Source organism: Megascapheus bottae, chromosome 13, assembly GCF_031878675.1.
Source record: "Megascapheus bottae isolate mThoBot1 chromosome 13, mThoBot2.hap1, whole genome shotgun sequence".
Lineage (NCBI taxonomy): Eukaryota > Metazoa > Chordata > Mammalia > Rodentia > Geomyidae > Megascapheus > Megascapheus bottae.
In genome coordinates, this window is record NC_143521.1 from 460,988 (window position 1) to 486,391 (window position 25,404).

The following is a 25,404-nucleotide window of genomic DNA, read 5'->3' on the forward strand; positions in this document are numbered from 1 at the left end:
CAAACTCCCAGCCCCTAGAATTTGTATTTTTTTTTAAAAAAAAACCTTTATTCTTAGAGCACTTTTAAATTTAACTTAAACTTTATAGTTTGCCCAGATGTGTGTGTGTGTTTGTGTGTGTGTGTGTGTTTGTGTATTTCTTTACACCATACTGCTTTTCTTATTACATAAATTCTATCACTGTTGCTACACATTTTATTGGTTTTTATAAACAAGCATATTGCCTATTTGCCTACAATTTGAATATCTCACAGTTGTTCTGCTGTCTTAATGTTTCTTTATAATCTACGTCATCTATCCCTTGCTGTTTATCTGATTTCTAAATTTATTGATTTTGTATGTTTACTTTGGATTTCACTTTCTCTTGTCCTAATTGTATACAAAGATTAGATATAGTTTGAGTTGCCTTCTCAAATATGCTTGTTTATTTTATATATCTGCTTAATGTATTATATTTTTATTTAAAGATTTTTAATTTTATTTACAGGAGACAGTATCTTTTCACTCATTATAATTGTTGCTATTTAGAACTGGAGTCCTTTTTCTTTCTCAATATCTTTGTTTAATATATCCTGGAATATATCTGTTGTCATACAATATATATTGAAGCTCCATTTATAATTCCTGTCATGAGAGAATCACTAAATAGAAAAGAAATAAAATTAGAATCAGTGTCTATTGGATAGTAGTGAAGATTAAATAAATTGAATACCTAGAACATGCCTGACTACCAGTGCTTACTCAGTAAATGCTTAAAATTATTTCCTTTTACCAATATCCTTCCATGTCATCAGTAAAGATGTTGAACTCCACATAATACACTGTGCAATTCCAGCACCTTATTGTTTCAGCCAGTATAATGACAATGTTAAATTATTAAGATGTCTACACCTTGAACTTAAAGTAAAAAGTAATTTGAGTACTTTGGCCAATGATTTCTCTCTGGGTAATAAAATTTTGTTAGGTCAGCTTTTACATTGAAACTCTTGTGAATAAAATAAAATCATTTTCTAAGTTAGTACTGTCATATATATCATTGAATGAACAGACTTACTCTTTTCTTATTTACAATTTTAAGAATGCAATTAACTAAAGAGTAACAGAAAATGTAAATGGTAATTGCACTGTAATTTTTAAAGAATTTATTAACATTAATTTTTAGATCATATTTCAAATAATGTATTTAACAAACAAGTATTCAAGAAGGGAATATCTATATACAATCACTGGCACTTAGATTTTAAAACATCATTAAAATTTGGTTAATATGTAATACATACATATTAATCTGTGTAATAAAATGTTATGTCAATAGAGTCATAATTTTTTATGTCTCTGTGGTTGTGTTTATATTTCCAGTACCTTGTCCAAAGCACTGGGTACGCAAGTATTGAGACCTTGCTGTTTGGATCTAATAGCCACATACGATGGGTACCATGCACTTTTTGTTCCTTTGGTCTTGATTTGTCTCACTCTACATGATTCGCTTTAGATTCTTCCACTTCCCTCTCAATGCCATTATTTTATCTTGACTGTTGGCTATGTAGAATTGCATTGTATATGTAGATATATCACATTTTTTGTATCCATTCATCTGCAGTAGAGCATCTGAATTGTTTCCATGGCCTGTCTATTGTGAATAGTGCAGAGATGAACATAGCTGAGCAAGTGTCCTTGGGTTATGATGTTCGGGATAGATGCCCAGGAGTGGTATGTTGGGATTGTAGGGAAGGTCAATTTTCAGTTCCTTAAGAAACTTCCACACTGCTTTCCAGAGTGGTTGAACTTGCTTACAACCCCACCAGCAGTGCAGTAGGGTTTCTATTTCTCCAAAAGTGCTACAGCATCTGTTATTGTCTGAGTTCAAAGGCTTGGCCTTTCTTGTTGTGGTAAGGTTTATCTTAGGGTTGTTTTTATTTGCATTTCCTTTATTACAATTGATGATTAGCATTTTCTCATATGCTTTTCTGCCATTCTAATCTCTTCTTTTGATAAGTCTCTTTTAGTTCCCTTGACCATTTAGTGAATAATTTGTTGGGTTTGGGGGGGATTAGTTTCTTGAGTTCCTCATAGATACTCGATATTAAGCATTTGTCTGCTGTAATATTGATAAGTATCTTTCGATACTCGATATTAAGCATTTGACTGCTGTGATATTGATAAATATCTCTCCCAATTGGTTGGCTGTCTTTCTACTTTAGTAGCTATGCTTTTATCTGTGCAGAAAGGTTTTATTTTTAGGTAGTCCTATTTATCCAGTCTCTCTCCAATCTGTTGTGACCCTGGAATTCTGTTCAGAAATTTTTGCCTGTACCTATGAGTTCCAGTGTCTCTCAAACTCTATTGTGTAGCAGTTTCATGGTTTCTGCTCTGACATTGAGGTCTTTGATCCATTTTGAGATAATGCTTGTGCATGGCAGAAGGCTAGGGTCAATTTTTATTTTTCTGCCTGTGGCTGCCCTGTTTTGCCAGCACCAATTATTGTATATCTTTATCTCCTTTGTCAAATACAAGTTGACTATAGATATATGGTTCTATTTCTGGATCTTTTATTCTGTTCCATTGATCTTCTGATATATTTTTGTGCCAATACCATGCAGTTTTTGTTATATGGCTCTATAGTAAAGTTAGAAGTCTGGTATTGTAATACCACCTGCATTGCTCATTTTGCCTGGAATTGTTTTGGCTATTCTAGGTCTTTTCTTTTTTCCAAATGAACCTTTGGATTATATCTTCTATTTCAGTAAAGATAGGATTTTATAGTTTTCATCAGATAATTCCTTTACATCTTTGGTTAAGTTAATTCCTAAATATTTTTGTTCTTTTGGTGGCTATTGCAAATGAGATCAGTTTCTTGATTTGGCCTTTTGTTTGTGCATTGTGGGCATACAAGAAGGCTACTGATTTTTACAGGTTAATTTTGTATCCTGCCTTTTTGCTAAAAAATGGTTTATTAATTCTAGGAGTTTGGAAGTGGTGCTTGTTTGGTCACTCAGATAGAGGATCATGTCACCTGCGAATAGGGATAGTTTAATTTCTTCTTTCCCTATGTGGACCCCTTTGATGAACTTCTCTTGCCTTATCGCTCTGGCTAAGGGAATTGCACTGTATTTTAAATAGTACTGAAAGGATTATCCAAAGTGCAAGTTAAATAATGGGATGTACTATTGTTAATACATAAAATTATATGAAGAAATATCAAAATGTAGTACTGTCTATATTTTAGTACACTTACTATAGAGAATAAAAAATGAAATTACAATCATTAATCATCCATTTCAGTCATCAGTGCTATACCATTATGTCTTCTTTAGCTGCTGAATATTTTTAGTTATACTTATCATTACAAATCTTTATAATACTTGTGAAACCTTTGAAAGAAATAATTTCATTATCAATTGTATCTTCAGAATCTACCTGTCCAAAACTCCTATTCTTAAGATAAATCTACAGTGACCTTTCAAATATTGAATGTATCTAATGAAGCTACCATGTGCTTATCATATAGTTCACCAGCTCATACTTGGTAATTTCCTACATACTCTCTAGACTGAATGAATTAAAAAATTGATGTATATCTTCCAAATTTTTACATTATGCCTGAAACTATATGTGTGTATGCACCATACATACATATATGCACACATACATGTATGTATGTATTCATGTATATGTTTCAATATATATGTGTATCCATATACATGTACTGTTGTTTTCTCAAGGACATATACATATGATACATTTCTAATTAGTCATTGTTAGAGATTAAGACTAATCAATAGTAAAATACAACAATTACTATAATATACTAAAATAAAATTTATTTAATCTGATCCCTTTCTTCTGAAATAATCAGAAGTAACTTTATATTTTTGAATTATGGCTTATCAAGGATAACTGGAACAACAGAAAGAAAATCAATCAATAAAAGAGAAACTACATATTTAGCAAAGAATTAACTATATCTATAGTAATACTTGGTTAAGTATTACAATGTTACATGAAAGAATTAGACACAAATGCATATATTCTATGCAAGTTACAGAATATAAAACAAATAGAAATTAAAGAAAGATAAATTTTAGATTCATTTATCGTGGTCTTGAACATTTGCCTTTTTTGTCTTCCTTCCTTCTTTGTCCAAAATATTAAATGTATCTTGAAAAGTTCACTACTTCTGCTCTATATTTATTACACTCTTAACTCTTGGCTCTTGAAAAACATTTAGCCAAGCTGACTTTTGTAAATTGGGCTGCCCTGTTATCTGATATATTGAATTTATTTGTATTTGGATATTTGAAATTTGATAGGGAAGGGGGGAAAACCAAGACGGGTGTGGGGTGTGGGGGGGGAGGGAAATGGGTACCAAGACATGTGAAAGGGTATCAATGTATGTGAATTAATGCACCTTCTGTCTGGCAAATACCATGTAACCCTTTTACTAATTACAATAAAAAAATTTAAAAAAAGACTTCGTTTACTAATGCAGAAAGTTTATATATGAATTTTCACTCTTGTGTCTTATGGTTTTCCCCATTCTTTTCAATAGTACTTGTCACTTCACTTTTCTTTTTTAAATGTATCAGTCAGAAATGTTTCATTTAAAAGTTTTATCTCTCTGGTTATATAGATTTTCTCACTTCTACTTTTTTAAGTACTAATAAACATATGGATTGATGAGTTCATGAGACATTCTTTCAATTTTTTTATTGATAGTCCTACTGAGTTTTATCATCTGCAAGGGATCATTTGTTCTGCATAAAAGACACTTATTAATTGTGTGGTTAGTAAAGGGTTTTTTGGTGATTGTTGTTCTTAATATACCTTATTATTTCTTTTCTCTTTTTTTGCCCTTATGGCTAATCTCATATTGTTACTGTATCTGACTTTGTTTCCTTGTATTGTATATACATTTATTTGTTTATTTGAAATAGGAAAAGGAAGGGGGGCAACAAAATGATTGGGAAGGGGTGGTGGGACAAAATGGAGAAAAAAACCTGAGAAGGAGTGTCAAGCTGTGGGAACTGTAACCACTCTATACATTATCCTGACAATTTTAAAAAAAAAGGTTTTTTTTTTGTTTAGTGACATAGATGAATAGATGTTGTAAACTAACCAATCATTTCTTTTATGATGACCTCTTTGTTGTTTTGTTTAAGGAATATTTTCTAACCCAAGATTACGAAAATAATACCCAATATCTGGCATTATTAAAATGTTGATATTTATTATTAAAATTGTCATCTTAATATATTGTTTTTCCTTTCTTTCCTGTACCTATGAACTAAGCTGTACGATTGTTCCTTTTCTGGTGGAAGTACATTCTTCAGAATTGTCCTTAAGATACATTTTCTAGAGGTGTTCTTCCTTTCATCTTCATTTCCTCTCTCTTTCACTTGTTTTGCTTCCTCCTTTTGCTTCTCTCCCTTTCTTGTTCTATTCTTAATTCTCTTCCACTTTTCTTTCTTTATGTTTTGAAAAGATACTTTTACTGTATGTTTATATGTATACAATTAAAGTCTAAAGCTCAATTGATTTTGTGTCATCTCTTCAACTAAATCATCCCACTCTCTTCTTGTCCCACTCTCTCCTTGTTTCTAATTTTGTTAATGACAATGATAATGGAATATTAACCTTTTAGCTTTCCTTATTATGCAGGTAATCTGTGTCATTGATATATGAAACTTTAAGAATTTGTTTGGTTTTCATTAAATTCATTTTACACATGTGTATATCACATTCCAATCAATCTTACTCCATCTATAACTATTCTCTGACTTTTCCCCTTTCCAAAAAAATTCAAACAAAATTTGCATAGTTTATTGGCAGTTACATATTTATTTTGATATTATTTCTTTCTGGCGAAAATTGTCATCAAAATCTCAGTTTATTTAAGAGACTTTTACTCAGCATAAATGTCTTATCATGAAACTTGTGTATTATATCTAGTCTTCCTGTCTTTTTAATGGTTATTTCTGCCTTATTAAGTTATTATCTAATCTCAATTCTCAGTGCCTTTTACTAGAGTTCAGTACAGAAAAGTTTGGAAACATTACTAATTAAATTTCTTCTGTGTTTCATTTGTATAATTGAAATTATCAGCATGACCATGTTAATAAAATTATGATATTCTCTATATAAATTTAGTTAAATATTAAATATAAGCTATACATAAATGCTTAAACCCTGGAGATATTTAAAGTAATGTAGTCCTGGTCACAATAAGCTCAGTTCTTATTACTGAAAATATCAATTTGGGCTGGGAGTGTGGTCTAGTGTAAAAGTGCTTGCCTAGCATGCAGGATGCCCTGAGTTCAATTCCTTGATATCATATGCACAGAAAAATCTGAAAGTGGTGCTGTGGGTCAAATGGAAGAATGTCCGCCTTGAGAAAACTCAAAGAAAGTGCTCAGACCCTGAGTTCAAACCTCAGGACTAGCAAAAAAAATAGAATATTAAATCAGCTAAGGGCTACTGGTTCACATCTCTAAACTTAGCTACTTAGAAAAATGATAATGAGACCTGAGGATCTAGGTTGAAAGACATTCTGGGCAGAAAATTTCATGAAAATCTTATCTGCAATTAACCACACACAAAAAAGTCAGAAGTAGAGGTGTGGCTCAAGTGGTAGAGAAATAGCCTTGATCTTAAAAGCTCAAGGACAGTGCCCAGGCTCTGAATCTATTTTCCAGAGCCAGCACACACACACACACACACACACACACACACACACACACACACATTAAATCCTATTTGCTAAATTCATACTGTTAATCAAACATGATTTATATTTATTCATAATGTTTTATTCTTTTCTATACTATTAGAATGTGCAATATTTTTGTCCACATTCCTATTAGTATTTACTTGATTGTTATTCCTATAAATGTTCAATAGTCATGATCTTAAATTTACAAAATTGTTCTTATCTTTTGAGCTTCAGGAAATTTCCATTTTTATTTTATTTTATTAGGAAATTTCCTATTAAAATATTTCTACTAAGTTTTTACTATTCTCTTAAGTAGTGAAGATGATAAAATATAAGAACAGCATTCACATATATTTACATGACTTTCCATTTTGAAAGTAATAGGAAGAGGAAAATCCTGAAGTAGAAATACATTAATAACATGAGATCTGAGACAACATTGGAACTCTGAAACTTTCCCTAGAATTTATGTGAAGACTTTCCAATAAGTGGCAATGCCTGTATGTCAATGAGATAATGACATGTTTCAAAGAAAATAATTCAGGGCTACCTCTCATATTACCATATGTATTTTTGCTTTAATTAAGTTGCTGGATGACTCTTATTCAACCTCTGGTTTCAGAATCTTTTTTTGGTAGTCCTGGGGCTTTCCCAAGGCTAGAGCTCAACCACTTGAGGCACAGAACCATTTCTGGCTTTTTCTATGTATGTAGTATGGAGGCATTGAACCTGAGTCTTAGTGCATGCTAGGAAGGAAATCTACCATTAGGCCAAACTCCTGATGCTGTTTGTAGATTTGCCCCACCACATCCGATCCAGAAGAACATCATATTATCTGTAATACATTCAAATTACTTCTTAGCAAAAATAATTAAAATATGTTAGAGTGAATATATGGGGGAGAACACTAGAATGATTGTTATTTTTGCTCCAAGTTGTTATCTGTATATAACTAGTGTAAGATGTTGGGGCAGAACACTCTAAGGTGAAATATGCCATCATAATGCAAAATTTTCAAACAATTAATTTTCAATATTTTTTCTTTGAAACTTCTCTTTTTGTGCTCATAACTGAAAACAAAATCACACACACACACACACACACACACACACACACACACACACACAAAGAGAAAATTGCAAACATTATCCCAGTTATCTCCCATGGATATTGACAATTTCTTGGTTGTTCATACTCACAGTGGTGAGGATTGGCTGAAAACAAAAAGGAGAGCCAGATCTAAATTTCATATGAGTCAGCATTATTATTGAAATGCATATATGGATATATAAATATATTAATTAGAATATTAAATGCCATACTCTATAAGAAATGAACATAATTGCTGATAGGTTAGTGAAGTTTAGGGTACTTTTCCCCGACTCTTTCAATTTCTGAATCAAGTCTTAATTCTTATAGTCAATCTCCATTTCCCAGCATAAGCATACCCTCTTTCCCTTTCAGTCTCAACAAGTGTACTCTGAGCCAGCCTGCAATGATCCCACCTCACCCACATTATAAATCTCACATTGAACAATGTTTTTTTTTTTCCTCCATGTAACTGACAAACTAAACATTTGTTTGGGCGTTAAATTATCTCTCTTTGGGGGACAGTCTTCCAGGCTTATTATAAGCGTTTTTTTTTTTTTTGTCAGTCCTGGGCTTGAGCTCAGGGCCTGAGCACTGTCCTTGGACTTTCTCAAAACTAGAGCTCTAGGGGCCGGGAGTTTGGCCTAGTGGTTAAAGTGCTTGCCTAGCATGCATGAAGACCCGGGTTTGATTCCTCAGTACCACATATAGAAAAAAGCTGGAAATGGTGCTGAGGCTCAAGCGGTAGAGCTCTAGCCTTGAGAAAGTCCAAGGACAGTGCTCAGGCCCTGAGCTCAAGCCCAGGACTGGCAAAAAAAAACAAACTAGAGCTCTAGCACTGGAGCCTCAGCACCACTTCTGGCTTTTTTCTATTTATGTGGTACTGAGGAATAAAACTCAGATCTCGGTGCATGCTAGGCAAGCACTAGTCTGCTTTTGATACTATATCATATTCCCTCAATCAATAAAAGTGAACCGTCATTTCAACATTTTATTGGAACAAATCTTAATTACAAACTTTTTTATTTAAATTAAAAGCCCAAATTACTAGTATTTATGAGCTTTATACTAAATAACATTGCAAACCTACTCATCAATTTACCACCATTTTGTCTTTGCAGAGCTGATCCAGCTAACTCTGCCTGAAAATCAGAGACTAAGTATTACTGCCAGCACTGTAGGACAGAGTGCTGTTCTTAGCTGTGCTATTCAGGGATCCTTGAGACCTCCTATCATCTGGAAGAGAAACAATATTATTCTAAATAATTTAGATTTGGAAGACATCAATGTGAGTACATAAAAAGAGATATTTTACAAGGTGTTCTATTCATAGGATATATGAAGTTTGGTTTGCCAGATTTAAGGAATATTGAGTGCAGAATAGAAAAAAATTATTGGGATATTGTATATCTGTCTTGCTCTCTGGGAGGTATATTATAGGTCATTTGTAATTATCCAAATTATGTGTATTGGTATGGTAAGAAGATTTTGTGACAACCACTTTCTCTTTCAATTTTCCAATTAACTCTACGAGAGTAAATACATTGGTTTAAAAAAGGTCATATTTACCCCTGCCATGCAAATACTTTTACATTTACATATCTACATCTAGTAATTATTCCTACTCATGTGAATTCAAGTAGTTATTTATAACATAATTGGCTTTCACAGTGTTGTAAGGGTAAATAATTAGAATTTTGTCCGATAGAAATATGGTAGTAAGAACAGATGTATTAGACCTTATATATGCTAATATGTGATCAAAATGTTTATATCTATTGGGCATTTTTATTTCTTGTTCTGGGAGAACTCCCTTTCGTTCATTATCCCATTAACTAATTGGGTTCTTGGCTTTTTGAGGATATAGTATTTTTAATTAATTATTTAATTTAATTTTTTTTTAGAATTCTCTGCTTAGTTTGGATATTAGGCCATTGTCTGATGGGTAGCTGGCAAACCCTTCTGTAAATTCTGTAGGCTGTCTCTGAGTTTATTGGGTATGTCCTTTGCTCTAAAGAGTTTTTGGCTTGATGTAGTCACATTTATCAAGTCCTTCTTCTAGATTTTTACTCAGGAAGTTTCTACATGTATCCAAGAGTCCTAATATTTTCCCTGCTCATTCTTTTTTTAATATGATTTTTGTAATTAATAGAAGGGTTACATTAAATTTGCCAGATAGAAGGTGAATTACTAAACAGACATTGCTACCCCTTCTCATGTTTTTGTCTCAATTTCTCTCCCCTCACTCCCTCCTTTCATCTTGTTTTCCCCCTTCCCTATCCTATTTCAAATAAGCAAATAAACATATAAACAATATATCAGATAACAGGATACTGTAACAATATGAGACAACCAAAGGACAGCAAAAGAGATGAGAAATAACCTAATACACTAAGAACAGCAATCACACATTATATGCCTCTTGTTTCTTTATCCTGGAGGCCCTTTTATTTAGCCTTATCCTGTGTGACTTTATGTATCTAAGTTTTGCCCTGCTGTAAACCTCTAGGACCCTACTCACTCTTGTATTTGATATTGTACATTTGGAAAAAATGGCAAAAATTATATTAAGTGAATTAATTTGCCTCAGAGAGGCAAAGAATGCATGTTTTTTCCTTATGTTGATATGCTAGATTTAGCTTAAAAACATATAATATATTGAGCGGTTAAAAAAAGTGCTTGTAAAAGTTTATATAGAAATATGTCCCATCATAGTTTAGAATTTCTCTATTCACCATGTTAAGATATATACCACTAACATATAAACTCATGTCTAGACCTCAAGCTATGATACAATTATTGGAATCAACTTATCTTAAGGATTAGTAGTATTGAGGGTATAAACTTATAGCAAGAAATGTTTTGCATATTTACATTAATAAAATGTGTATTTGTTAATTTTGATAGAAAATTTATTAAATTTATATCTGGATTTGGTTCTTTGTTTGTAATGTCCTCATATTTATGAATATATTTTAGAAAGTATGCATTTACTGGTCATGGGTGAATCATATCTTTAATCATGGTTATTAGGGTATTGACATCCAGAGGCTCACAATTTGCAAATGGTCAAAAAATTCCATTTCTGAGGTAACTATCCAAAAGCCTTAAAGCAAAGCTGAGGCATGGTTTAAGCAGTAAAATGCCAATTCAACAAGCAAACCAAGGAGGGGTGACAGTCTAAGGTCAAATTTCAGTACTCTCTCTCTCAAAAAAAAAAGAAATTCTGTCCCCCACTATCTCTCTCTGTATTTATATATATATATATACACACATATATACATGTATATTTATATGGTACATAGTATATGGATATATAATACATATATAAATATATGTGTATGTATATACAGACACAATATACATTCATATGTATATAGAGAGACAAAACACTGAATTAAAGATTGGGTTGTAAATACTGAATGCATATCTATCTATCTATCTGTGTATACATATTTATATATCTAGAGAGAGAGAGAGAAGAAGAGGGAGAGAGACAGAGACAGAGACAGAGAGAGAGAGAGAGAGAGAGAGAGAGAGAGAGAGAGAGAGAGAGAGAGAGAGAGAGAGAGAGAGAGAGAGGGAGGAAGAACATGCCATGGATTTCAGTCAAAATTAGAATTTGGGGTTCTCTGTTCACTAGGTCAGGAGGACTATGATACTTCGAAAGACTGATCTGTTGCATCAATATTCATCGAATAAATGCGTCTATAGTTCTCTTTCTTTGATGAATCTCTGTCTGGTTTTGGGATGAGGCTTATAGTGGCCATGTAGAATAAGTTTGGCAAAAAGCCTTTGTTTCCAATTTTATTGAAGAATTTGAATATTGGTTTGAGCTCTGCTTTGAAGACGTTATACAATTCAGCTGTGAATCCATCTGGTCCTGGGATTTTCTTGGATGGGAGGTCTCTTATTGCCATTTCTATTTTAGTGCTTGAAATAGGTCTGTTTAGTTGAAATAGGTCTTCTTGTTCATTGTGGGTATGTTAATATTCACTAGAAATTCACCCATTTCTTCTAGATTGTCAAATTGTTGGCATAAAGGTTTAAAAAGTGTTGCCTTATGACGCTCTGGAGCTTGGTAATTTCAGTTGTGATATTATCATTCTCATCTATGATTTTGTTTATTTGGGTGTGCTCCCTTCTTTTTTTTTTGGTAAGATTTGCTATTGTTCAGAGAACCAACTCCCTGTTTTGTTGATTCTTTCTATAGTTTTTTTTGGATTCCAATTCATTTAATTCTGCTTTGATTTTAATAATTTGCTTCATTCTAATGGGATGGTGGTTGATTTGTTGCTCTTTTTCCAAGAACTTAAGGTGCGACATTAAATTGTTGGTTTGTAATTTTTCTAATTTGTTAATGGAAGCACTCACAGCAACAAATTTTCCTCTGAGTACTGCCTTTGCTGTGTCCCAAAGGAGCTGCAATTTTGTATGCTCCTTTTTTCATATATTTTATTGTAATTAATAGAAGGGTTCCATTATATTCATCAGATAGAAGGTGCATTATTTCACATACATTGATATCCTTTCCCATGTCTTGGTCCCAATCCTCCCCCCTGCCAACCACCTCTCATCTCGTTTTCCCCCCATCAGTATCTGACTTCAAATAACCAAATACAAATATATACAATATATCAGATGAACAGGTGAAATACTGTAACAATATGAGATAACCAAGGGACAGGAAAAGTGATGAGAGTTATCACAGTGCATTAAGGAAAATCACTCGTCTTATGGATTTTGTTTCCATATCCTGGAGGTCCTTACATTTAGCATCATACTATATGGCCTTTTGTATTTAGATTTTGCTCTATTGTAAATCTCTGCTAGGAGAGCCCAAGGTTCCTACTGATTATAACAAAAGACGGAAACCATTGAGTCTATGTTCCTTTGAGTATGGCTTACCACACTTAATATGATTTTTTCTAAGGCTTTCCATTTCCTAACAAATGGGGCGGTGTCATTCTTTCTCACAGCAGCACAGAATTCCATTGTGTATAAATACCACATCTAGTTGATCCACTCATCAACTGAGGGGCATCTGGGTTGGTTCCATATCTTTGCTATGGTAAATATTGATACAATGAACATCGTTGTGCTAGTGGATTTAGTATATCTGAGTTTTTGGACGATTGGGTAATGCCAAGTAATTGAATTCCTACGTCATAGGGGAGTTCTATGTTCAGTCTTTTGAGGAATGGCAATACTGCTTTCCATAGTGATTGAACGAGTTTTCACTCCCACCAATAGTGTAGTATTCATCCCTCCTAGCTACATCCCCGCCAGCATTTGTTGTTATTAGATTTCTTAATCATGGCCTTTGTAATTGGAGGTGTGTGTGCTCCTTTTTGTTAAATTTCCTACACTGTTGAATATCTGTTCTGATCTCAATGACCCATTGGTGATTCAACAATGTGTTGTTCAATCTCCATGAGTTACAGGGTTTTCGTTGGTGGACATTGGTATTGAGTCCCAATTTGATGCTCTTTAACATACTATTAGAATTCCTAGTGAGAGCAATAAAGCAAGTAGCAAGCATAAAGGGGATCCAAATAGGGAAGGAGGAAGTGAAACTTTCCCCCTGTGCAGATGACATGATTCCATATTTTTAAAACCCTATAGACCCTACCCACAAGCTGCTTGAGCTGATTCAAAACTTTGGGAATGTAGCAGGGTATAAAATTGACCCTCCAAATCAACTGCCGTACTATATGCCAACAATGAGAGTAACAAGGCAATAATTAGGAAATCAATTGCTTTTGCAATAGCCTCAAAGAAAATAAAATACCTAGGAATCAACCTAACTAAGAATTTAAAGGATCTTTTTGATGAAAACTTTAAAATCCTGAAAAAGGAAATAAAAGCAGAACTAAGGAAATGGAAAAACCTCCCAGGTTACTGGATTGGAAGAATTAACATTGTGAAAATGGTAATCTTGCCAAGGGATTTCTAAAAATTCATCCCAATACCCATCAATATCCCAATGATAAAGAAATAGAAAAGGCAATCCAAAATTTCATATGGAATAATGAAAGACCCCATAGAGCAAATACAATTCTCAGCAGAAAGAACAGCACAGGAGAAATTTCAATACCAAACTCTAGACTCTATTACAGAGCTATAGTGACCAAAACAGCTTGGTACTGGCACAAGAACAGTATTGAGGACCAATGAAATAGAACTGAGGACCCAGATATTAACCCACCATCCTATGGACATGTAATCTTTGATAAGGGAGCCAAAAAAATAGAATGGAAGAAAGACATCCTCCTCAAAAAGTGGTGCTGGCAGAACTGGTTAAGCACCTGCAGAAAACTAAAGTTGGATCCTTCTTTGTCACCCTGCACCAGGATTAACTCCAAATGGATCAAAAAACCTCGAGGTAAAAGCAGATACACTGAAAACTTTACAAGGAAGAATAGGAGATACACTAGGTCTCCTTGGCACAGGTTGAAACTTTGTTAATAAGGACTCAGAAATGCAATAATCAGAGAATTTCTGGATAAATGGAATTGCATTATAATGCAGGGCTTTGGCATGGCAAAAGACCTAGCTAACGAACTTACTAGAAAGCCTACGGAGTGGGAGAAGAACTTCACTAACCCTTCAATGGACTAAGGCCTCATATCTAAAATATATCAACATCTCAAACAAGTGAATCACTCCCAAACTAATCTCCAAAGAAACAACCATCCCATTAAAAGATGGGCCAAAGACTTAAAGAGAGTCTTCTCTGTAGAAGAAATAAGAATGAGTTATATACACATGAAGAAATATTCTGCATCTCTGGCCATAAAAGAAATGCAAATCAAAACAACTCTGAGATTCCATCTCACTCAAGTTAAAATGGCCATGATCAAGAAATCTAATAAGTACAGATTTAGGCGGGGATGTGGTCAGGGGTATCACTACTACACTGATGGTGGGAGTACAGACTTGTTCAACCACTATGGAAAGCAGTATACAGTTCCTCAAAAGGCTAAACATAGAATTGCCCTATGACCCAACAATTCCTCTACTTGGCATTTACCCAATCATCCAGAAAGAAGGACATACTAAATCCACTAGCACAATGATGTTCATTTCAGCACTATTTACCATAGCAAAGATATGGAACCAACCCACATGCCCTTCCTTCATTTTATGAGTAGATCAACAAGATGTGGTATTTATACACAATGGAATTCTATGCTTCCATTAAAATAAATCACCCTATTTGTAAGGAAATGGAAAGCCTTAGAAAAAAATCCTAGTAAGTGAAGTAAACCACACTCAAAGGAACATAGGCTCAATGGTTTCCTTCATTTGTCATAATCAGTAGAGACCTTGGGCTCCCCTAGCAGAGATTTACAGTAGAGCAAAACCTGGATACATAAGGCCATATAGTATGACACTAAATGAAAGGACCTCCAGGACATAGAAACAAAAGCCATATAATGAGTGATTGTTGTCCTTTATGTACTATGTTATGTGTTATGTCTTTTCTTGTCCCTTGGTTTGTCATATTGTTACAGTATTTTACCTTGTTGTCTAATGTATTGTATATATGTTTATTTAAAATAGGATAGGGAAGGGGAAAACAAGATGAGGGGAGGGAGTAGAGGAGGGAAATGTGGACAGAGACATGAGAAAGGGTATCAATGTATGTGAAGTAATGCACCTTCTGTCTGGTGAATATAATGTAACCCTTCTATTAAGTACAATAAAAATGTATGAAAGTTATCATTTGAAGTTAACTTCAAAAGAAGACAAATGCCAATCAAAAAACTTAAGTTGTTGATTCTTTTAGAACGAAAGGTCTATGTCATGTTTAGTCCTATAGAATCAGCATCTGACCCGAATTTATTGTTGTTTAGCTGTACAAGTGACACCAAATTAGTACAAAACTTTAGAGAGCTCATCTGTTCATCAAAGTGTTATTGGCTGTCCTGATAGGGCACAACCGAAATCTCATCTTCTTAGGAAATGGAAGCAGCAGTATCATAAGTTTGAAGACAACCATACAAGGTAATAACTATTGTAGCAAAATACAGAATTCTAACGAGCCACCCCATGCCAGTGGTTTATGCCTGTAATCCTAGCTGTTCAGGAGGCTGAGAAGTGAGGATCATGTTTTAAAACATGCTTGGCACAAAAGTCTGTGAGATTCTTATCTCCAGTTAACCACCAGAAAACCAGAAGTGGCTCTGTATCTCAAAGCGGTAAATTGCTAGCCTTAAACTTAAGAGCTCACTGTGAGTGCCCAGGCCCAGAGTTCAAACCCTACCATGAACAACAATAACAAAAAAAGACTTGCAGTAATGCTCAGTGGTGTAGAGTACTTGAGTTCATGCATCAGTTCCTAGTAAGACACAAACACATAAAACGTTAACAATACTAGAAAGCTAAAATTCTGTACTTAAATTGTCATAGTAGGATTTAGGTGAGGAAATACTTTGCTTTATTGATTGTAAAGATTTGGGTCTCTATACCTTTTAAACTATTTCTCAAAATGTAATATATCATATCAATAGAGTTAAGGATAAGAATCATATGATAATTTCTCTGGACATGGAGAAGGCATTTGACAAAATACAACATCCATTCAGGTTGAAAGCATTAGAAAAAATAGGAATAAGAGGTACATTCCTCAAAATAGTGAAAGCCATATATGAAAAACCTACAGCCAGTATTATACTAAATGGTGAAAGACTGGAACCATTCACCTTAAAATCAGGAACTAGACAGGGATGCCCACTCTCTCCACTTCTCTTCAGTATAGTGCTGGAACCCTTAGCCAGAGCAATAAGGCAAGAAAAGGACATCAAAGGGATCCACATAGGGAAAGAAGAAATTAAACTATCCTTATTCACAGACTACATGATACTCTACTTGAGTGACCCAACAAATTCCACTCCCAAACTTCTAGAATTAATAAACCACTTTAGCAAAGTGGCAGGATACAAAATCAAACTTCAGGAGCCAGTAGTCTTCTTGTACACCAACAGTACACAAACAGAAGGCCAAATCAAGAAAATGATCCCATTCACAATAGCCCCCAAAAGAATAAAATACTTAGGAATATATTTAACCAAAGATGTAAAGGAATTATTCAATGAAAACTATAAAAGCCTAATGAAAGAAATTAAAGAGGACACTAGGAAATGGAAAGACATCCCATGCTCATGGCTAGGGAGAATCAACATAGTGAAAATGGCTGTACTGCCAAAATTGATATACAAACTCACTGCAATCCCCATCAAAATCCCAAAAACATTCTTTATGGAAATTGAAGATATAATCCAAAGATTCATATGGAACAAAAAAAGACTTAGAATAGCCAAAACAATTATAGGCAAAAGAGCAATGCTGGTGGTATTACAATACCAGACTTCAATCTCTACTATAGAGCCATAATAAGAAAAACTGCTTGGTACTGGCACAAAAACAGACCAGAAGATCAGTGAAACAGAATAGAAGACCCAGAAATAGAACCACATACCTATAGGCAACTTGTATTTGACAAAGAAGCCAAAGATATACATAAGAACCAACACAGTCTATTCAATTATTGGTGCTGGCAAAACTGGGCAGCCACATGCAGAAAACTAAAAATTGACCCTAGCCTTTTGCTATGTACAAGCATTAACTCAAAGTGGATCAGAGACCTTAACGTCAGACTGGAATCCGTGAAATTGCTACATGATATTGTAGGAGAGACACTGAAACTCATAGGCACAGGCAACAAATTCCTGAACAGAATCCCAGGGTCACAACAGATCGGAGAGAGACTCGATAAATGGGACTGCCTAAAAATAAAAAGTTTCTGTACAGATTAAAACATAGTTGCAAAAGCAGAGAGACAGCCAACCAACTGGGAAAAGATATTCACCAACAATACATCTGACAAATGCTTAATATCCAGTATCTACAGGGAACTCAAGAAACTAATCCCCTGAAAACCCAATAAACCCTTTACTAAATGGGCAAGGGAACTAAAGAGAGACCTATCAGAAGAAGAGATTAAAATGGCAGAAAAACATATGAGAAAATGTTCATCATCTATGGTCATAAAAGAAATGCAAATAAAAAAAATCCTAAGATACCACCTTACCCCAACAAGAATGGCCAAGATTTTGAACTCAGACAATGACAGTTGCTGGTGGGGTTGTGGAGAAAAAGGAACCCTACTGCACTGCTGGTGGGACTGTAAACTAGTTCAGCCACTCTGGAAAGCAGTGTGGAGGTTCCTTAAAGAACTGAAAATAGACCTTCCCTATGATCCCGCCATACCACTTCTGGGCATCTATCCTGAAGAACATGACCCAGGATATTATAAAGACACCTGCTCAGCTATGTACATCTCTGCACTGTTCACAATAGCCAGGCAATGGAAACAACCCAGATGCCCTACTGCAAATGAATGGATACAGAAAATGTGGTATATATACACAATGGAATTCTACATAGCCAGCAGGCAAGATGAAATAATGGCATTCGCAGGGAAGTGGATGAATCTAGAGCGAATCATGCTGAGTGAGACAAGTCAAGACCTAAGGAACAAAAGGCACATGGTATCCTTAATATGCGGTTATTAAATCCAAAGAGTACAAGAGCGAGGACTCAATAACTGCATACCCAAAGCAATGGACATGGTAATGGAAATACAAATATAACTATATAGACAAAAAAACCTATGACTCTATAAACATAATGTTTTATTTCATAAACTGATATGTTTCTATGACATACAAACCATTAGCCTAATTTTGATTAAGTTCTGAAGACTAAGTCCCATAGAATGTAATTAGAGATTTCCTCATTGAACAATTGTTTGTTAAACTTGTCATTTAAAATATGATGTAAACATAAGCCATATAATGAATGATTGTTGTTCTTAAGGCACTATGTTATCTCTCATCACTTCTACTGTCCCTTGGTTATCTCATATTGTTACACCATCTCACTTTGCTACCTGATATATCGGATATAGTTGTATTTGGTTATCTGAAATTGGATAGGAAACGGGAGAAAAGAAGATGAGGTGTGGGGGAGGGGGGAAGGGAAATGGGGACCATGACATATGAAAGGGTATCAATGTGTAGGAATTAAGGCACCATTTATCTGGCAAATACTATGTAACCCTTCTATTAATTACAATAAAAATATATTTTTAAAAAAAGTAGAGAGACAGCCAACCAACTGGGAAAAGATACTCACCAACAATGCGTTTGACAAATGCTTAATATCCAGTATCTACAGGGAACTCAAGAAACTAAGCCCCTGAAAACCCAATAAACCATTCACTAAATGGGCAAGGGAACTAAAGAGAGACCTATCAGAAGAAGAGATTAAAATGGCAGAAAAACATATGAGAAAATGTTCATCATCTATGGTCATAAAGGAAATGCAAATAAAAAAATCCTAAGATACCACCTTACCCCAACAAGAATGGCCAAAATTTTGAACTCAGACAATGACAGTTGCTGGTGGGGTTGTGGAGAAAAAGGAACCCTACTGCACTGCTGGTGGGACTGTAAACTAGTTCAGCCACTCTGGAAAGCAGTGTGGAGGTTCCTTAAAGAACTGAAAATAGACCTTCCCTATGATCCCGCCATACCACTTCTGGGCATCTATCCTGAAGAACACGACCCAGGATATTATAAAGACACCTGCTCAGCTATGTACATCTCTGCACTATTCACAATAGCCAGGCGATGGAAACAATCCAGATGCCCTACTGCAGATGAATGGATACATAGCCAACAGACGAGATAAAATGTTGGCATTGACAGGGAAGTGGATGAATCTAGAGCGAATCATGTTGAGTGAGACAAGTCAAGACCTAAAGAACAAAAGGTGCATGGTATCCTTAAAATGCAGCTATTAAATCCAAAGAGTACAAGAGCGAGGACTCAATAATTGCATACCCAAAGGTATGGACATGGTAATGGAAATACAAACATAACTATATAGACATAAAATCCTATGAGTCTATAGACATAATGTTTTATTTCATAAACTGATATGTTTCTGTGACATACAAACCCTTAGCCTAATTTTTATTAAGTTCTAAAGACTAAGTCCCAGAGATTGTAATTAGAGATTTCCTCCTTGAACACTTGTTGTTTAAACTTGTCATTTAAAATATGATGTAAACATAAGCCATATAATGAATGACTGTTGTTCTTAAGGTACTATGTTATCTCTCATCACTTTTGCTGTCCCTTGGTTATCTCATATTGTTACACTATCTCACTTTGTTACCTGATATATCGGATATATTTATATAAGGTTATCTGCAATTGGATAGGGAACGGGAGAAAACAAGATGAGGGGTGGGGGGGTGGGAAATGGGGACCAAGACATGTGAAAGGGTATCAATGTATGGGAATTAATGCACCGTCTATCTGGAAAATATCATGTAACCTTTCTATTAATTACAATAAAAATATATGGAAAAATATAAAAGAATCTCTAAAGGAAAAAAAACATTATTATTCTGTTCATGTTTTGTAGCTTCACCTGTAACCAGCTACCCAAAATCTAACTCCAGATTATAATTTGATATGTCTTTGTAAAATTTTTGCTTAATATCTTGTAACATATCCAAAGTAGAAAGCTTCTTTCATTGTCACCTGCGTAGCTCTGGGACAGCAAATACATTTAGTTGCTTACCCACAGTTACTGAGGTAATTAATAGTATTAAATGGCCACAAATTTTAATTGTCTCAATAATTAGATCAAACAGTTAAGCATGAGATGTTCTACAGTTTCCTACTACTCTTTAAACAATGTATGCCAAATTACTCTTTCTTCCCTATATTGCAAAGAGACTTGCTACCTTTGGCATTAGGTATAAAATTAATATTCTGATGTTCACACCTTTGCACTTGTTCTGTATTATTCACTTTTTCATCACATTTATTAAAAATATACTGCTGAACTCCAGGAGCCCGTGTAACAGTGCATTGAAAGATAGGTCGGAAATTCTGACTGGCTTGCAATTAATCTTCACATCAAGAGTGTTACTCCAAGTCTCTTTAGGTGTACCTTAGTTCTTTTCAATTAAAATTTAAGGCAATAATAGAATTGATTTTTTGAGTGAGAATTAATTAGGTAAAGCATTATAAAGCATTTTTACACTATATAAGACACTCAGGAAGACTTCAATTTCACTAATACTTTTATAATCAAAAGATTTTAACACTAAACTTTTACATTATATTTCATATTACATGATATAAGTGTCATGTTTTAGAAACAAGTATTCCAGAAAAAAATCTCTATATGCAATTAATAGCACACAAATTTAAGAACATAATTAAAATTGAGCTGAATCTTTGTATGTCGTCGACACATATCAGTCTACATAACATATAAATATATGTCTATAGAACATATATCCTGTTGTAGACTTGTATGTCTATATTTATGTATTTATATCTCCAAATTCATTACAATGACCTGCAGTACCTGAATATTGAGTCATTGCTCTTGTATTGTGCCAAATGTAAATTGTTCAACTATTAGATAAAATACTCAATACACGCCATTAAGCCTAGTTCATCTATAATGTCAAATTGTTCTAAGATTTGTTTCTTTTGCTTTTGTTTTTTGCCTGCTTAGGTGCTTGAACTCAGGGCGTTGAGTATTGTACTTGAGCTTTCTCAAGGGTAGAGCTCTATCACTTGAGCAACAGTAGCATTTCTGGCTTTTACTATGTATGTTGTACCAAGGAATTGGTATTGTTAGGCAAGCACTCTACCACTAGGCCAAACTCCCAGCTCCTATGATTTGTTTCTTTCTTTCTTTTACTGTCCAGGTAATGTGTAGAGAGGTTACAGTTACATTCGTAATTACTTTTTGAACATTGTAAGATTTGTTTCTTGCTTTTAAAATTTGAAGTGCTTATCTACTGGAGAAAATGAAGTAGTGAAGTCTCATAATTATGTCTGAGGTCTCACAGCACTTATAAATACAGAAGCTTCTCTGGATATATCTGGATATTTGTATATGAATCACTTTAATATCTTCTTCCCAGATAGTGACTTTTTCTCCAATGGAATATTAAATTTGGAGTCTATTTTGTCAGGTATAAATATATACAGACAGTTGTGTCTTTATGGGTTAATTTGCTTGGAGGATCTTTTTTTTTTAAAGATAATCCAACTCTTTATTACCTTACCATTATTCTCTCTATCTCTCTTATTTTTTTATTGTTGGGATAATGTATAGAGCAGTTACAGTTACATTCATCAGATAGTATATGCATTACTTCTCACATATTGATACCCCTCTCCTGTTTTTGTTCCCATTTCCATCCCCTATCCCCTCCCAATCATCTTATTTTCCCCCTTCCTTTCCTGTTTCAAATAAACAAATAAACATATATACAATATACCAGGTAACAAAGTCAGATACAGTATCAATATAAGGTTAACCATAAGGGCAAAAAAAGAGAAGAGAAATAACATAGTACATTAAAACAATAATCACATAAGACATAGCTCTTGTTTCCATATCCTACAGTTCCTTTCATTTAGTCTCATCTTATACGACCTTTTGGAGGATCTTTTTACCATACTTTCACCTATATTTTCATTTGTCAGAGATATTTGTTTCATATGAAAAACATCTAGCTATTGTGTTACAGCTTTTGATTGGTGTGTTGAGAACATTAACCGTTTAACTTGTTTTGTATTTGCTTTCTTTTCTTTTTCCAACTTTGCTTCTCTACTCATCTAGTAAGTTTTATTTTTCTTTTATTTTCCTGTTTTTCATTTTATTTTTCTGTGTGTAGGGTTCTGTAAGTTTTGTTTTGTTTTTGTTTTACAGTGTTGTCTTAGAATCATGAATTAATTTAGTTTTATTTATCATAAAGTTTTTATTTCTACTTTAATTATGATAGCTTCACTGGGTACATTATTACAGCTTGGCAATTGTTATCTTCAGCTCTTGAATTATTTCCTTAAAATCCATTTAGTTCTTGTACAGAGAAATCATTGTTATTCTAATGGGCTTGCAATTTTAATTTATTGACATCTTTATTTTGCAAATTTTAACATTTTTCTTCACTCTGTATATTCAGGAGGTTTACCTCAGAGCTCTAGCTTCCTATGTCCTCTGTCGGTGATTTACATTCTTTATTTACTTTATACTTTCTCTATTGATATTAACTTGCTTTGATCCACAGAATAATAGCTAGTCTCATTTTGTCCTGTCTTTTAGATAACATGTTTTTTTAGGGCTATCTTCTTTCAATTAATATGATTATCTCTCATTCCATCCACTTTTCAGAAAATGACAATTTTCCCTTTTAATGGCTGAATGAAACTCCATGTATTCTATATACAGTGTTTCCTTTACTTTTTAATCCATTGATGGGCAGCAAAGCTGTGAATAGTGCTGCAATATACAGGTATTCTGAGAGAAAGATTAATGATTCTTTCATTATTTTGAGTACATTCTCAGAAGATATATGAATATACAATGCAAAAGTCCTGTATTAGGTTTTTAAATTTCTCCTTTTTTTAAGGACTTTCCAATATGTTACAACAATCTGTGTGTTTTCTTTCTATTTTTTTTTTGCCAGTCCTGGAGCTTGGACTCAGGACCTCAGTGTGGTCCTTGGGCCTTCTCAAGACAGAGCTCTACCACTTGAGCCACAGCACCATTTCCAGCTTTTTCTATGTATGTGGTACTGAGGAATCAAACCCAGGTCTTTGAGCATGTTAGGCAAACACTCTACCACAAGCCAAAGTCCCGGCCCCTTTTCTCATATAATTTTTTAAGAAGTATTTTTACATATAAGGATTTTCTAGTGAGGTGTTTAAGCAGAGGATAATACCATCTGCAAACAGGAATATTTGCGTTCATCCTGTTAATTGTTATTGCTTTTTTCTTTTATTTTGCCTATGGTGATTAGAAATTTAAGAATTATATTTAACTTCATTCATGGTAGTATTAAATAAGCTCCCTCTTTCCCTGCATCCTCCTTATTACATAAAAGATAGTTTTTATTATTCTTATTAGGTCTTCTGATTGGGACATGCGGATCTTAAAACTGTTTTGATTCACAATTCCTTCTTGGATAAAAATATTAAGCATCTTTTCATATATTTTGAGGGGACCTTTTACTTTATCCTAAAAGTTTGTACTCAATTCACTTGGTTATTTACTGATGGGGTGGCTTGCTCTCTTCCTGATTACATTTAAGTACTTTGAATATTATAAAAATTATTTCTTAATCAGATAAATTTCTGGCAAAATTTTCAACTAATTCTGTAGGTTTCCTTTTCACTCTGTTAATTATTTGTCTTTCTGTGCAAAGATTTCTTAATTAAAAGGAATTCCTTTTTATTTTCCAGTACTGGGACTTGAACTTAGGGCCCAGGCACTGTCTCTTAGCTATTTAACTCAAGCCAGTATAGACTGTGGTCTGGCTTTTTGCTTGCTAAGTGGAACGGGAATCTTATAGACTTTTCTGCCTGGAGTAGGTAGAACCAGAATATTTACATCTCAGTCTTCTAAATAACTAGGATGATAGGGGTGAGCCAGCAACACTCAGTACAACCCCATTTTAATATTTGATTTTTTTCCTGGCCTATTGGAATCATATTAGTGCATTTCTTTTCTATACTCTTACATGTAACTGTATCTCCTATGTATTCTCTAGTAATTTCCAAGTTTCCAGTCATTATTGATTAAAAAGTTGTCTTTATTTCAGTGTATATTTTTGGTCATCTTTATGAAGAATCACATTATGTCTTAAGCTTACTTGGGAACCTCCATTTCTATTGTTTTATGTATTTATTTTGTGCCAATATAAGGACATTGTTATTATTATCACTCAGTAGTAGAGTTCAAAATTAAATACCTCAAATTACTCTTTTCATTTAGATTTTCTTTCAATCTGGCATGTATTTTTCTTCACTATGTTGTAGAATTATTTTGGAGCTTTAATAGGAATTACATTGAATTTGCATATTTTCAGTTGTTTCTTCTTTCTTACTAATATTTTACTCTACTGACCATTGAAGATGGTAAGATTTTCCACATAAATAATGTCTTCTATTTTTCTCCCTGGTGTCTCATAGGTTGTTTTTTGCTGTTGCTGTTGTTTTTGAGAACTGGGGCTTGAACTCAGGGCCTGGGTACTGTCCTTGGATATTTTTGAACAAAACCAATGCTCTGCATTTTGAACCACAGTGCCACTTCCGCTTTTTCTGTGTATGTGAAACTAGGAATCAAACCCAGGGCTTTGTGCAAGCTAGTCAAGCACTCTACTACTAGGCTATGATCTGGCTGCTGTAAATGAATAGTTACAAGGTAATTTTCAGAAATACACAAATTTCTGAGGTCATGATTACAGCTTTATTAGGTGTGTACTTAAAATTGGAATTAAAAATTAATTTAAGACAAATAGTTTATTAAAATATGTACAAAATTGGACGAGAGTTTGGCCTAGTGGTAAAGTGCTTGCCTAGTATGCATGAACACCCGGGTTCAATTCCTCAGTAGCACATATATAGTAAAAAAAAAAAAAAGCCAGAAATGATGCTGTGGCTCAAGTGGAAAATTGCTAGCTTTGAGAAAGCCCAAGGACAGTAGCTTAGGCCCTA

The 25,404-nt window shown here is 34.0% G+C and overlaps 1 protein-coding gene across 2 annotated transcripts in view; it reads left to right on the forward strand.

Annotated features, from left to right (window-relative positions):
* The window catches only part of Fstl5 (follistatin like 5), a 570,877-nt gene that overhangs the window by 307,864 nt on the left and 237,609 nt on the right, over positions 1-25,404 (forward strand). For both annotated transcript variants that reach the window (XM_090343981.1, XM_090343982.1), the window contains exon 6: positions 8,920-9,086. In XM_090343981.1, the coding sequence (XP_090200107.1) occupies positions 8,920-9,086 (167 nt within the window). The remainder of the gene's footprint in view (positions 1-8,919; positions 9,087-25,404) is intronic.